Raw genomic sequence first — 13,456 nt, 5'->3', positions numbered from 1 at the left:
ATATAAATTATTTTAAACCTCAGAATAAAAAATAAAACGGCAATGAGGTAATGTTGCACATCAGCGTTCAGTTGTTGGTGTCAGTTATATCGCCCTCAACTGGTACTTTCTGGTACCATAACAAACTGAAGCTATATTCAAGATTTCAAGAAACGTTGCAAAAATATTGCGGTTAACGAATGAGTCATCAAGTTGTCTTTTGCTTTATTTAATACATTTTAATATTCTGATACGTCATCTCTATCAATACATGGTTACGGGAGCGTTACGAGAATAGACAAACAAATAGGTTTGAAACAGTTCAAAAATATTCCCCGTTGCGTGATTTTTTACTTCAAACTGAGTTGTCTTGAATGCACCCTGAATCACTAACGAACGATGGTGACCGCAGGTGAGTGGCCAACAAGCTCACTTACTTTCTAAAATATATATTTGCCAAGTATTTTTAGCCCGAATATATAAGTAGTCCTATGCGTTCCGCTCAAGCTTGACTAAATATTAAGAGGACTAAAAGAATCACGGCTAGCGCTACGGAAGCACGCTAGCGTTAGCCTAGCCTAAGAGGCTATTCCGCTGTCGTCATAGACCACTAGTTGGTCATTATTCCACACATGCAGGTGTGATGGTGTGTGATGGTTGTGCTTCGCAGTGGAGCTGCTGAGTCTCCTGCTGGTGTCGGCGCTGTGGGGCTGCACTAACCCCTTCCTCAAGAGGGGCACGGAGGGAATCGAGCATGTGCGACACAGCAGCAGAGTGTCCCAGCTCCTGGCGGAGGGCAAGTTCCTCCTCCTGAACCTCAAGGTGAATCCTGGCATCAAAGATTTCCTCTGCCAGGGTGCCATGTTTTCATTTATAATCACTTGAATTGAACTTCTTTCTCCACAGTACCTGATCCCATTTCTCCTGAACCAGAGTGGCTCTTTGGTGTACTATTATACACTTTCCACCACAGGTGAGACACACACACACACACACACACACACACAGAAAGAGAAAGACCCTATACTTATTTGTTTCATAAAAATACAAAAAAGGATACTATTTGACAAAGAAGTATCCATTTACAAACATGGGTCTCATTGTACTAATACTTGTGTAACATTTTGACTCAACTCTGGGTAGTTTTCCACTGGTATCATGCTGGAGGTGTAGGTTTGCATATTGCATTTTGGTAACAAAATATTATATCTTTATATTTTACAATAATATTGTATTCTGTTATGCAGAGTTATCTCTTGCTGTTCCCGTGGCCAATTCGCTCACCTTCCTTTGCACTCTGTTCACTGGCAAGCTGCTGGGTGAAGAGTTTGGAGGCAAACGTAAGTGACTCATTTTCTTACACTAGTTTGCTTTTTTTCTGTCCCGCACTTACTGACACACACGAGGACACATCTGGGATGCTACAAGCTTCAGACATTGGCTTCTGGAACATGTTCGGAGAGCTCACATACGCAATAATCAAGTAATATCAGCTTAACGTTACTTGACTGGCACACCAAGACATAAATGAGCAGTTGATTTCCTCATCTTCCCTTTTCCTCTCATTGAAACGTGACTGATGACAACCTACTGGTTGTGTGATTTTTAAGATGTCATTCTTCTAATATTCTTTCGCCTTCATGTCCTTTACTCCTGACTCTCTGCAGAGGCCGTTGCAGGAATGTTCCTCACCATGGCCGGCATCGGCCTTTGTGTTCTAAGCTCCATCGAAGACACAAAAACTGAGATGCAGGCCGACATGAGGATTTAAACAAATTCTCCTGTACCTTCAAGAGACTCCTCAGGCAAGGAGGAAAGATTCCCAAAGCGTAGCTGGACCAGGACTCCTTACGAACAGGAGAAATCCAACGCAGACACGGGGAGAATACACACAGAGAGACGAGTAGAGGTGTGTCTCGGTGAGGCTGCTCACAGGCTGCCAATCACCGAGCTGAGGTGGGGGGGGGGGTCATTTAAGCTGATGTTTCAGATGCGGGGGAAAGTTAAGGGATTTGTAGGAGAGATACAAGGAGACGGAGAGTTGGCAGAAATGCATTTATAGACCAACCACATGTATGAATACTTCTACGGAAAAGCCTCAAATTAAGGTGTTCTAACCCAAAATCTTGCATTACTGTAGCGATAAACTGTTTTTTTTAAATGGTATGTTCAGATATTGTTTTCTCCATTAAACTTAAGCCTATCCCTTTCCTTAAGTTATGCAATAACATATGAAATGATGTGTCTTAAATAAATTTATAAATTACTAAAAATATTTTAAACATGAATCTGAAAGTGCTCATTTTGAGGTACTAACCATTAAAAAAAAACTGCGGAGCAGACTGCGAAAAGGTCCCGTCAACAAAGTCTTGACTCAGCGTCAGCTTTAAAACCTTTGTGCAGAAACGCTCACGCCGAGCTGAAGGGGACGTGGGTTCATGCAGGGTTCACCTCAGCACCAGACTAGATTTATAGCGCTTGCCTCCAAGTTGCCGGCTGTTAGCTTTTACTTTTAAGCCCTCGGCTGTCTTACCATGGGACCGCTGTTGGCATAAATGCCAGAGGCCTCAGACAAATACCGCTGGGGTTTGAAATGGAGCCATTTGATCAAACTCTCTGGTCGGCACACTTCTACAGCGTGAAGAGGCTTTGGGGAAGAAGGGACGCAGGAGAGTAGAATAAAGCTGCTCTTCATTTACTGTACTTAGTTTTTCCTGCTGACTTGTAAACATTTATTGCTGAAAATCATAAACCGCTGTTTTTATTTCTTTGTAAGATTAACATGGTTCTTTTTAACTTTGACGTGTAGGGTTCAGATTTTTTGAATAACGAAATTGGACATAGTAATGTATATTTTTATTGTCCCAGTCTTTAATGGACCCATAACGCTGTACAGACAACTTTATTATGGTTTTACCTATTCAGCTTGAGATGTGGCTGATATTTTATTATTAAATTGTTGGCAAAACATGATGGTCTCCATCACTGATTTCTGCAGATCGGAAATACATTTAGGAATAAAATGTCCCCAAAAAAAATTATGTTCCTTTTCCACAAATATAAGTGTATCTATATATAGATGCACAATATCTGCATTAGAATGATCCCTGTCTTTTAGGAGCTAAAAATGTCAGAAAAGTCCAGTTTTGACTGACTGTATTAAACATAGTGTGTCCATCATTTGTTATTTCTGTTCTTATATTATCCGGACACTTTTGACTTGTAATTTATTTCGTAAAAGAAAACAGCATAAATGAATGATTTCACATTTTCATCACCACAGTCGAAATATCTCCAATGTAATCAAAGACTCATTTAGCCGCACATCTTCTGCTTGTTACGATGACGTCTCGGAGGCGTCGTTTGTGCTTATTGTTTTAACAGTCCTCCTGATTACGTAGGCTCTCCTGTTTAATCAAATTATTACAGTGTAAAAGAAAAGGCAATCAGGCGCACATGGACACGTCAAAGGCAACAAGCTGTGAGGAAGTAAACTTGCCTTTTCTTCCCCGTTCTGTGGCGCGGTGGCTGATGGCGGAGGCCGTGACTCTGGAGACGTTTGCTTCAACTCATGCACCTTTTAAAATGAGACACGCATCTCGTGTGACTACTTTGTGTGTCTGTTTACTTCTGAGTGGAACCCGACTGTAGCGTGTGTATTGGTACCGGTGTTTCCGCAGCAGAGTTTTCCGTCTGTTTCACACCATCTTGTTCAGGTAACGGCGCCTGTCACAGGAAAAAAGTTTCACCCAATTAAAAAATGAACTTTTCTATACCAAGACACACATGTAAACACCCTCTCATATGTTACGGACATTTTCCATTGTGTTAGTTCGCTCCCATTGTGCTGCTGTTTTTTTCCCACATATAGAATCAAATTTATCAAATATTCGTGTTTTAACTGCATTGACTTTAATTTATGAAAGACAGCATAATGCATGAACCATCAATTTATCATCGGGGATCCATGTTGTTTCCGATATATACCCTCTTAAATGTTTGGGTTAGGGTTCCTGAACGTGACAATATGAATTTCTCCATTTTGTGAAGAATGTAACAAATTCACAAAAAAACAAATAATTTGTTTTACCTGATGTATGTGTCTGCTGTTGAAATCCTCGTCCTCCACTATTTCTGCAGCTTTCTTTAGACAAACACGAGAGTCGGGTTTACAGACGTCCTCGGCTCTGAACATGAACATTGAACCTTTGACATTTCATTCTTTCATTGTGCAACGCGGTGACAAAGACCCCGATGGTGAAGCGCACCTGGTCAACGGGGAGCTCCGTGGCTGTGTTTTCATCCTCGTGCACCTCCTCGGCCCCTCGCGCCTCCTCTCTTCTCTTCCTCGCGGCTCTTCCGAACACGCTCGGCTGGACTGGAACGCGCAGAAATGAGAACGCCACAAAAGAATGCATCAAACCCCGTTTTGAACGTTGCAAAAGCTCGACGTAGAGTCAGAACGGGTGATCCTCACCGGGCCCGCTGCTGGCCGGGGGTCTCGGCTGTTCCCCGTGGCTGCGGATCTTGACCGGCCTGGCGAAGAACGCGGAGGCCTCGTCGGCTGCCTCCCTCCTGCTCCTCTGCTGCGCGGCGGCTGGAGCTGCCGCTTCGTCCCCGGTCGACTTCACCCGCCGACCGTCTGACTGAAATTGGCAGGGATGGAACTGCCTTAATGTGACAGGCACCAAGCGGCCTCAGCACAGTGTGTCTGGTGGCGCTCTATTAGCGGGGAACAAAAGAAAAGCGAGCGGGTTGTTTCTTACCTCTGGGGAGTCGAGGAGGGCCGAGTCGCTGTGCTGGTCTTCCGGACCGCTCCTCGCCTTCCTGTACTAATAGAAACACGAGACACGAGATCCAAATGTACTCAAGAACAGCAACACTAAGACTATTTCAGGACACACAAATATTAACTCTACACTCACAACTAAAGGTACCTCATTTCTCCTTAACAGCCTTCTCTTTCCTGGATTATATCTACAAAATAAAGAGAGAAACAATATTGTGCAGAGCAGCCAGCAAAGAGGCACATGAACACACAAAGAGTCTTTGCAAAACAATACCTCTCTGTGGCTTTTGAAACCAAAAGCTCCACATATGGAAGTTTCTTGAACCTCTCGGTTCCCACGGCAACGTAGCAGTGTCCTGTCTCCAGCTCCACAGCCGAGGACACAGTTACCCCCTCCAAGGTGCACAACCTGATAAAGCACAGGACTCAGGGATGATCTATTTGTATCCTACAGCGGGCGCATGTGCACGTGAGTGTGTGCAGGCGTCACTGACCTGCGCACCGCTCCGGTTCGTAGGCTGACCTTCTCCGTGACCAGACTCAGGATCTTCTCCAGGTCCTGCTGCATGCTCCGAGGAATGATGAACCGGAATGGTGGACACAGGAGATCTCCATTGCGGAAAACGCTGAACAGAAAGAATGTAAAAAATGTAAAAAACGATCCTGTTTGAAACAATACAGTACAAGCTCATATGTACTCCTGTCTATAGTGGCCATGACAAAACGTTCAGGCAAAGCAGGAAGCCTTCAGCAGGATATCTTCCTCAGATACAATCCTTTTATTGTCAAATTTCCCTTGACAAATAAAAAGTTTGATCTGATGTTGTGGCACTGAATAAATAAATATTCAGAGTTACTACAGTTACAGAGTTATTTTCAAAGTCATTACAGTTCATCCTGAGGGGAACTTTAAGGGAAGGATTAATTCGGGGAGGGGGGGGGGCTACCTTGTCTAAACCAAAATGTTGGACAGATAGAACAAATGACGGGCCTACGGTCATGGAGCTGGTCATGGTCATGGATTCTTGTAAAGAGTAATTCATTGTGTGTGTTATCAAAGTTTGTCCAACTCACTGTAAAATGCAAGGTATGGGTATAAACTTCCTCCATTTGGCTGAAACATTTGGCCTCTGGGTTACTTTTGCCTGCAGAAGATAGTCAGAAAATCACATGCATGGCACTGAAAAACATTATAACGTTGACATTTTCTAAGAGAAACTAGAAAATCGTTTTTTACCTCATTCATGTCGTGCACTTCAATTACCCTGCACATCCGTCTCAGAAAAATCCGCCATCCTAAATGTGTCATGACTGACTAACTATTCTGCTCATGTCGGATTGAGTGCGGAAACAGAGAACCGGCACATTCCCAGTCTGACCTGAAGGCTCCTGTCAAAGTGTCAAATCAGTGACATCTGAAGCCGTCATCAGTCTGCCTCTAAAATAAGCTCGGAACAACCATCATTTTTTTTAAAAATCTGGAGCGGCAGTAGTTTACTGCGCTTCCAGTGTCCCCTGAGCGAAGAAGGAGGCGTGCGTTGGTGAATGTGGTCACTGGGCCGGTCCAGACAAGCACGGAGCTCAGATGACTCCGCGTGGAAGCATCACTCTTTGTTCCAGCGGCGATTAAAACACCACTCTCTCACGGACACACTTCCCGCGTTGCTCCAAAGCAACCACAACACCGGCATGCAGAAGCAAAATGGCAGACCCCCCGAGGCACACACAACCGCTCTGCGCCACTTTTGTGTCTTTCAGGAAATGTGAGACGCCAAGCCGTCACTCGTCAGCACGAGTGGATGCTCGTGTGCTCGTGTGACATCTATTCAGTGTGAATCGATGATGTGTGCACGGTGCAGCCTGGGCGGTGCATTCCTCCTGCTCAGACCGGGATTAATCAGTGACGGGCCGTGCCGTGGGGCTGAAAAAGCAAGTCACGTGACAAAACGAGAGCCTACCTGGGTTTCTTCACGTGCAGCGGGCGGATTTTTGCCTCTGGCGTTCAAGTAACTAAACATCAAAACAACAGAGAAATACATCTTCACACCTCTTATTCAAATACAAGCATTCATTCTAAATTCATTTAGAAAATTGTCCTATTGGAGGTCAAATGATTTCTTATATGAGTACAGCAAGCGGCGCTTGTACTCACTCCAGTTTCTTGAACCTTTCGAAGCCAGCAGCGACATACTGGGCTCCCGTCTGAAGCTCCTGGAGGTCTATGACCTTGTGGCCCTTTCTGGGGGTGTACAGAGTCCTGACGGCGAGCGGAGCCCCGATGCTCTGGGTCACCTCAGTCAGAAAGGCCTCCATGGTGGCCACCTGTCTCTGGTTGACCACGAACCTCCGTCCACTGTAGAAGGGGTCTCCGTTCTTGTACACCACCACGCTCTTCACCGGAGGCCGCGGCGTCGTGCCCGCGGCGGCCGCCGCCATCGGCAAGCCGGGAATCACTGTCGCGGAGACATTTTCCAGAAAAGGGCCGTGTTTGAGTCCACGTACGTCAGCGTCGCGTCCACATCGCTCGCTACAAGCCTGCAGTGGCATTTACCGAGTACCTTCACACACCAGACACACTCACACAGCACATGACCTCAGGTCACACATTAATAAAGATGTTCAGGGACTCACGCTCCAGGCGGACGAGGAAGCGAGGAAATCCTAGAATTGAAGGCAAAAGGTGAAAATGGGCCCGTCTGGACTCCGGCTTACTGCGTTCTGTACTATCTACCCCCTGAACGCACACATACACACACACACACACACACGCACACACTCTCCACTGACGGCGGTAAGTATTTTCTGGTCGCCATGGCAGCGTGGCCAGCAATGACTGGCTTTGTGGGCCAAACCCTCGGCAGCAACCACAACAAAAGAGACGGACAGAAGGGAAGAGAACGGGTCGTGAGCTGAATCAATGAGATAACCTCTTCACCCTGTTGTCTGTATTTTATGTAAATGTATCATTATTATTAGCGGTAGTATTTGTCTTATATGAGCTAATAAAATGAATACTTTTAGAACTAGGGCCCTGCAACTTTATCTCCAATGTTCGTCTTGTTCAGCCTCCTCCTGTTGGTGCTCTTTAAAAGATAATGATACCAAAATACAACAGCAGTTTCACAGAGTTGAGAATATTTTGTAGGATAATCCGCTTATGTGATGAGAGAAAGACTCATTCACTGTGATAGAAATGGGAAATTTGAGCTTCTTTGAGTCTCAACAGAGCCAAGAATGTCTCCTGTGAAAGAGCGGTCCTCCCACACAACATTAGCTACCTTTGGATGCAATACCAGCGAAGCCACTGCTGCGGCAAAAAAAAAAAAAGAGCAGAAAGGAGAAAAAACAATTTATTCACATTTTAAATTAGCAACAAATATATACAACGTACAGCTTTCGTCAAACACATCGTAAATACCACTCTATTTATGTTGCGTTTTTTAATGCATAAAATTTCAGTTAGTCCAACATTATCGAGTCCATTTCACGTGGCTTCTGTTGTCACGCTCAGCCGGTCCTTCAGTGACAAGTACTGTAGAGGAGGAGACAGAAGAGTCATTAAAAAAGGTTCACCTGGGGTGAGCAAAGTCCCCTGCATCAGTAAGTCCTGCTTTCTCTGATGCCAGCTGAGGTTTACATCATGTCTTCTTTGCGCACACACGGATCCACACCGTGGCACCTTCACATCCCCGGGGCCCCCGGAGCTGCAGGGGACCAGTGACGGAGGATACGTGACAACATTCCTTTTGTTGTAAGATAAATGAAGGGATTTAATCGGTACAAACGCTTTGCGCAAAGGGTGCAGGTAGCAGAATATGCTAAGAAACTAAGAATTTAATAACGAGTCTAGATGGTAGAAAAAAAGCAGAATCTAGCACATGGCCTCGGTATACTGGTGCTGCTTCACCGCCTCCAGAACATGTCGGCCGTTACTGGGAGCTACTGATGCTGCTGATACACAATGGTTATTATTTAGGCGCAGATACGTAATGCAGGCATTTTCTATTTTATTTTGAAAGAAGTTATCTTTTGAAGCAGATGCAATCTTCTCCCAGCAGGTCACCGCGACTGCTGAATGAATGGAGGGAACAAACCACTTCCTTCTTACCTTTTTTCTGCTGTCAATGGCCTGTTGGAGCCAGACCAGCTCCATGGTGAGGGTGTTTCTATGGAGACGGAGGCCCTCTGGGGTGCAAGGCACCTCCTTAGCCAAGCACAACAGCCGGGGAGCTGGAGGAAGGATGGCAATTTAAAAATGAGCGATAAGACATCTGCCCTGCCCGAGATGAATCTGTTTTGCAATGATACAAGTATACCATGTGTTTGATACAAAAAGGTCCAATTTGCCTCGATATTCTTTACACTATTTCTTTCATTTATTTGTCTCTTTTTAGTTATTCTAAAGTGAAAACTATTCAAATGTGGGGAGATTAATGAGCTTCAATACTATGAAATTGCTCCCTTTTCAGGTTGATTTGAAGGTTCTGAAGCATATCAATATTTTAAATAATTAAAACAAACCAAATCACAGCTAATAATGTATTCCATCCTCAACTGAGAATTTTTTCACACAACAAGACTGGTGCTCAAAAAATTAAGTTTCATCAATCGTTTAATTTGATTTCTTTAAATCAACTTTTTTTGTGATCAATTACCAATTGATGTCCCTTATTAAGGCAAATGAGTCAACATTTGCTGTTTCAAGTCTGTGCAGATCTCCTTTTCACTATAATATAACTGTGAATGACAGTGAAAGCATCTCATTGAGGGCTTGGAAGTTGTGATTGGCAATTTTCTTAGTTTATAAAATGTCATTGCATGAAACGATTGGGAACCGAATTATCAGTCGAAGCCTCACACGACACGCAACATTTCACCTTTTACGACGGTGATGTTCATAGCTCTCACCTTTTTGAGACCGGTCCAGCTGCAATCGGCTCTGGACCGTGGTGGAGTCTCCACCATCCTTCTCCACCTCTGCGCCGTCTTTCTGTGACCCTCCACCGACTGTCACACTACTGCTCTGGATACAGCGCCGAGGAACGAAAGCCTGTCCTGGCCTGGTTTGTGAATCGTCTCTCTCTGCTTCCACGCGACGACCTCCCCTCTCCTCTGACAGCGGTGCTGGTGATGGTGGCAATGGTGATGGTGTTGCTGGTGGTGATGATGGGGGGGGACCGGCACAGGGAGCTAGTCGTGGATTTGAAAACTTGCCGGCCGAGTTGCTGGGTCGTAGAAAGGGTCTGTCCTGGAAATACATGGGCACGAGCATGAGAGAGAGCGATAGAGATGCTGTTAAGTTTCACTTAACGCTAACCTACGGTGTCTGTGAAGTGGGGAATGGGGATGACCATCTCCTTCCACACCAGGTGGGCCAAGCCTCCATCAATCTCTTTCACGATGTCCTCAAAGTCTTCTCGCCCACGACGCACTTGGTTTCTCACCAAGAATCCCCGAGCAGATGCCTGTCGATGAGCGGAGAGTTGACGTACACAGCAACGTTGAACTAACGAGACGCAGCACGTCTCTAGTGTAGTTTTTGGTAGCGTGAATGCTAACAGCTGTAGCACAGTCCAACGTTAGCAGCCATTTTTTACAGTTTAGTTAAACTAAAAAAAAACCGACTTTGAACACCATCATGAGGCTTTTCGGCTTGAGAGGAGGACAAACGGCGTTTGAGAAATAGTTACCTGAAAGCAGGTGAGTAACTTCTCCCATTCACGTCTGTCCATTGCTATGGTAACGTGACAGCGTTACTCGGGGAGCGCGGGAGACGAGCTCAAACTTTGCCTTTTCTTCCGGTGTCACGCACACAAAAATAAAAGCCTCATTGTTTACGATGACAACGTACGGGTGATGATTTAGCGCCTAGCTTGATTTGTCACCGTCAATATAGTACACAGCTTCCCCCCGAATCTAAACTGTATGTAAAATGTATCGAAATTGCTCTGGAGTAAAACCATCGTTACGTATGTGGTGTTGTAATTTGACAAAATGCGGGCGGAAGTGACCCCGTGTTGTTGTACCCGGTAGTCACTTCGCAATGCTGCCACCGCTCGTGCCATGGCCCTTCTTCTCAAGTTTTTCCGCCACAACAATAGAAAATGAGTAGTGGCTCAAACCAGAGGACGTTGTTCCAGACATGGGGCGGACCCGTCTCTCAAAACAAAGCTTTTCCACCCAAGAAAGAGGTCAAGAAAGCCGCTGGGCGGCGCAGAGCTAACGTCGCCCCGAGCAACGGCGCCCAGGTAGCTAACGTGACAACACGCCTCCCCTCTCTTCCCCCCAACCCTCTCTGGCCTCAAATAGGTCACGGGGCGAGGACAGAGGACCCCCCGCCTCTGTATGAATATGACGATGACGACGACGACCTTATGGTGGTCGCCGTGTCCGAGGCGGAAAAGTGCCTACAGCTTAATGATGCGAACTATTTTCGAAATGACGCCCGTGTATCAACCGAGAGCGCTGCCCTCGGTCCCTCCGCGTCACCCGGGCGGACCTACCCGGACCTCCCTGGCTTCGACGGCTCCTCGGCCAAGGTATGGATCTACCCCACCAACTACCCCATCCGGGAGTACCAGGTGAAGATATCGGAGGCCGCCCTCTTTCGGAACACGCTGGTGTGTCTGCCCACGGGCCTGGGGAAGACGTTTATAGCCGCCGTGGTTATGTACAACTTCTACCGCTGGTATCCATCGGGGAAGATCGTGTTCATGGCGCCCACCAAGCCTCTGGTGGCGCAGCAGATCGAGGCTTGCTACAAGGTGATGGGGATCCCTCAGGCTCACATGGCTGAGCTGACAGGTGACGACCACGCTTCTAAAACCAACAACACACACACGCTTTTTTTTTTTTTGCCTTTTGTTAACCTGTATTAGTTGTCTGTCTCCAGGCACCACTGCGGCGAACCGCAGAGAGGACGTGTGGAGGACCAAGCGCGTCTTCTTCCTCACCCCTCAGGTGATGGCGAACGACCTGTCCAGAGACACCTGTCCCGCCCAGCAGGTCAAGTGCGTGGTGATCGATGAAGCCCACAAGGCGCTGGGCAACCACGCCTACTGCCAGGTGAACGCAACCTGCGAGCGACGGTGGCCGCTCGTCATTCCGTACAGCTTCTGCGTTAATGCTGACCGTATTTTCAGGTTAGATTGCACTTGCCACGTCAGATTCTGCTTAGGATCCTGCAACAAAGTGACTTTAAAGTTACATTCATCCCCAATGAGGTTCTCACCCAGAAAGGTTCACTTGTGAAACATTGTCATGTTCGCCTCGACAGCAGTTTGCAACTCTATTCCCTTGTTATTAATTTAGTTATGTGACCAAATAGCACAGCCGAGGAGTCTTTCCCTGTCGTACATCTGTTTTTTACTGCAAGACCACTTTGTTCATTAAGAAGTACAATCATTTCTTCCAAAGTGTAGGAGTATGAAGTCGCATTGAATGGAGGACTCATGTGACGTAAAATGACCAGGAAACTGTACAATCACTGAAGCGCTGAGAGTTTTGATTCGACTCCCACTTCTATTTACTTGTAGGGGATCTGTTGATTTACATTCTTGCACTTTTACTTCCCAAACTGTTTAAACGATTGCCGTGAAGTTCTAACAATGTTGTGTACTTGCCCTTCTCCCCGTTACTCAGGTGATCAGACAACTCTGCAGCCAGACTTTGCAATTCCGCATCCTGGCCCTTAGTGCGACTCCAGGGGGGGATACAAAGGTCAGACCGAATAATTAAATCCCTCCATTTAACTACTCTACAATGAACGTGATTCATCCTCCTCTTCCTCTCTCGCCCCGCATCTGCAGTCGGTGCAATCGGTGATCTCTAACCTGCTCGTCTCCCACATCGAGCTGCGTTCAGAGGAGAGCCCCGACATCCAGGCCCATTCCCACGAGCGCAGTGTGGACAAAATGGTGGTTCCTCTGGGAGAGAGCCTCTCCGCGCACCAGGCGCGCTACCTGCAGGTAGGCACAAGCCACTTAAAGTCACATGTAACAAAAACTCCTCCCTGTCCTTTAAAGCTCAACAAGAATGTCTTAGAATGGTTATCAAAACGGCTGAACCGCAGAGTCGATCCACGGCCCACGATGGTTTTACTGTGTGATGCATGTCGGTGATAAATGCAACACATCAGTGGACAAACTGACGCAAACTTAGACAGACGTTGGTTTACCTCATGCCATCGGTCCAGTTTATGTACAGAATGTGACTTTCTTTGTTTGCTTTTGCGCCTGGCTGCCACCTTGTGGTCCCCGTTTTCCTCCCAGCTGCTGTCCTTTTTCTCGGCCTCCTCTGGCCTTGTGCTTCGTACCGGGTCAGTTAATACTAAACGGATTGATTGGTCTTGAAAGCACCTGGTGGTCCGGCCTTGCATGTTCTCTCTGTCCTCGCCACAGGGTCAGTTAACTGTGTGTGCGTGTGTGTGTGCTTTGCTGTAAATGTGCAGCAACACTCAATGTGCAGTCCGTCTCAGCTGGCTGGACAGCCGGAATGTGACCCCTGCGTCTGAGGGTTTGGACCAGTTGAACACGAGCTCCGTTGGGTCTTCCTCGTCTCGTTTTCTCCCCTACGTTCTTTTGGGATCTTTTGTAATCCTTAATAATTTTGCTATTCTTGCCTTGTACTTGAATTTTTTTCACTTTCTCATTTCACCTCATTATATGAACCCCCCCCCCGCCCCCCGCC

General features: G+C 46.4%; 4 protein-coding genes across 16 annotated transcripts in view; 2 read left to right on the top strand and 2 right to left on the bottom strand.

Moving 5' to 3' along the window:
- Positions 1–147: 147 nt before the first annotated feature.
- On the top strand, positions 148–2,947 carry tmem234 (transmembrane protein 234). The gene is made up of 5 exons (XM_040199237.2): positions 148–391; positions 650–801; positions 886–952; positions 1,227–1,319; positions 1,647–2,947. The coding sequence occupies exons 1-5, from the start codon at positions 379–381 to the stop codon at positions 1,748–1,750; spliced, it is 429 nt and encodes a 142-aa protein (XP_040055171.1). The 5' UTR covers positions 148–378; the 3' UTR covers positions 1,751–2,947.
- Positions 2,821–7,534, bottom strand: dcdc2b (doublecortin domain containing 2B). 10 transcript variants are annotated; one of them, XM_078090013.1, is made up of 14 exons: positions 7,400–7,534; positions 6,921–7,221; positions 6,727–6,778; positions 5,843–5,913; positions 5,263–5,394; positions 5,043–5,177; positions 4,917–4,956; positions 4,746–4,811; positions 4,457–4,625; positions 4,248–4,357; positions 4,070–4,123; positions 3,646–3,705; positions 3,479–3,556; positions 2,821–3,386 (listed from the first exon to the last, which is right to left on the bottom strand). In XM_078090013.1, exons 2-14 carry the CDS (start codon positions 7,202–7,204, stop codon positions 3,357–3,359), a joined length of 1,281 nt encoding a protein of 426 aa, XP_077946139.1. In that variant the 5' UTR covers positions 7,205–7,221; positions 7,400–7,534; the 3' UTR covers positions 2,821–3,356. The 10 variants fall into 10 exon arrangements, 9 of the variants coding, with proteins under 9 accessions (XP_077946139.1, XP_040055158.2, XP_077946137.1 ...); XM_040199224.2 differs by having other exon boundaries at positions 4,905–4,956; positions 6,921–7,453; XM_078090011.1 differs by having other exon boundaries at positions 6,921–7,453.
- Positions 7,535–8,102: 568 nt separating this feature from the next.
- iqcc (IQ motif containing C) lies at positions 8,103–11,247 on the bottom strand. The gene is made up of 5 exons (XM_040199233.2): positions 10,459–11,247; positions 10,090–10,233; positions 9,677–10,016; positions 8,877–8,998; positions 8,103–8,300 (listed from the first exon to the last, which is right to left on the bottom strand). The coding sequence occupies exons 1-5, from the start codon at positions 10,498–10,500 to the stop codon at positions 8,253–8,255; spliced, it is 696 nt and encodes a 231-aa protein (XP_040055167.2). The 5' UTR covers positions 10,501–11,247; the 3' UTR covers positions 8,103–8,252.
- fancm (FA complementation group M) overlaps positions 10,788–13,456 on the top strand; it is a 32,057-nt gene continuing 29,388 nt past the window's right edge. For all 4 annotated transcript variants that reach the window (XR_013452832.1, XM_078090007.1, XM_040199209.2 and 1 more), the window contains exons 1-4: positions 10,788–11,572; positions 11,661–11,833; positions 12,410–12,487; positions 12,577–12,735. Coding sequence is in view for 3 of the 4 variants with exons in the window: in XM_078090007.1 (XP_077946133.1) it covers positions 10,873–11,572; positions 11,661–11,833; positions 12,410–12,487; positions 12,577–12,735 (1,110 nt within the window). In the remaining variant the exon portion in view is untranslated. The remainder of the gene's footprint in view (positions 11,573–11,660; positions 11,834–12,409; positions 12,488–12,576; positions 12,736–13,456) is intronic.

This window comes from Gasterosteus aculeatus, chromosome 15 (genome assembly GCF_964276395.1).
Source record: "Gasterosteus aculeatus chromosome 15, fGasAcu3.hap1.1, whole genome shotgun sequence".
NCBI lineage: Eukaryota > Metazoa > Chordata > Actinopteri > Perciformes > Gasterosteidae > Gasterosteus > Gasterosteus aculeatus.
The sequence above is the reverse complement of the archived record's forward strand: the minus strand, read 5'-3'. Positions and strand labels throughout refer to the sequence as shown.

Bases quoted from the DNA above. Each gene is read 5' to 3' on its own strand.
- tmem234 (XM_040199237.2), top strand. The intron at 802-885 runs GTGAATCCTGGC...CTTTCTCCACAG, and splicing joins TCCTCCTCCTGAACCTCAAG to TACCTGATCCCATTTCTCCT. The intron at 1,320-1,646 runs GTAAGTGACTCA...GACTCTCTGCAG, and splicing joins TGAAGAGTTTGGAGGCAAAC to AGGCCGTTGCAGGAATGTTC.
- dcdc2b (XM_040199222.2), bottom strand. From the start codon at position 7,315: ATGCCACTGCAGGCTTGTAGCGAGCGATGTGGACGCGACGCTGACGTA. The intron at 5,395-5,842 runs GTGAGTTGGACA...CTTTCTGTTCAG, and splicing joins CCCATACCTTGCATTTTACA to CGTTTTCCGCAATGGAGATC. The intron at 5,178-5,262 runs GTCAGTGACGCC...GTGCTTTATCAG, and splicing joins CGAACCGGAGCGGTGCGCAG to GTTGTGCACCTTGGAGGGGG.
- iqcc (XM_040199233.2), bottom strand. From the start codon at position 10,500: ATGGACAGACGTGAATGGGAGAAGTTACTCACCTGCTTTCAG. The intron at 10,234-10,458 runs GTAACTATTTCT...GCTCATCGACAG, and splicing joins AGTTACTCACCTGCTTTCAG to GCATCTGCTCGGGGATTCTT. The intron at 10,017-10,089 runs GTAGGTTAGCGT...ATGTATTTCCAG, and splicing joins TTCCCCACTTCACAGACACC to GACAGACCCTTTCTACGACC.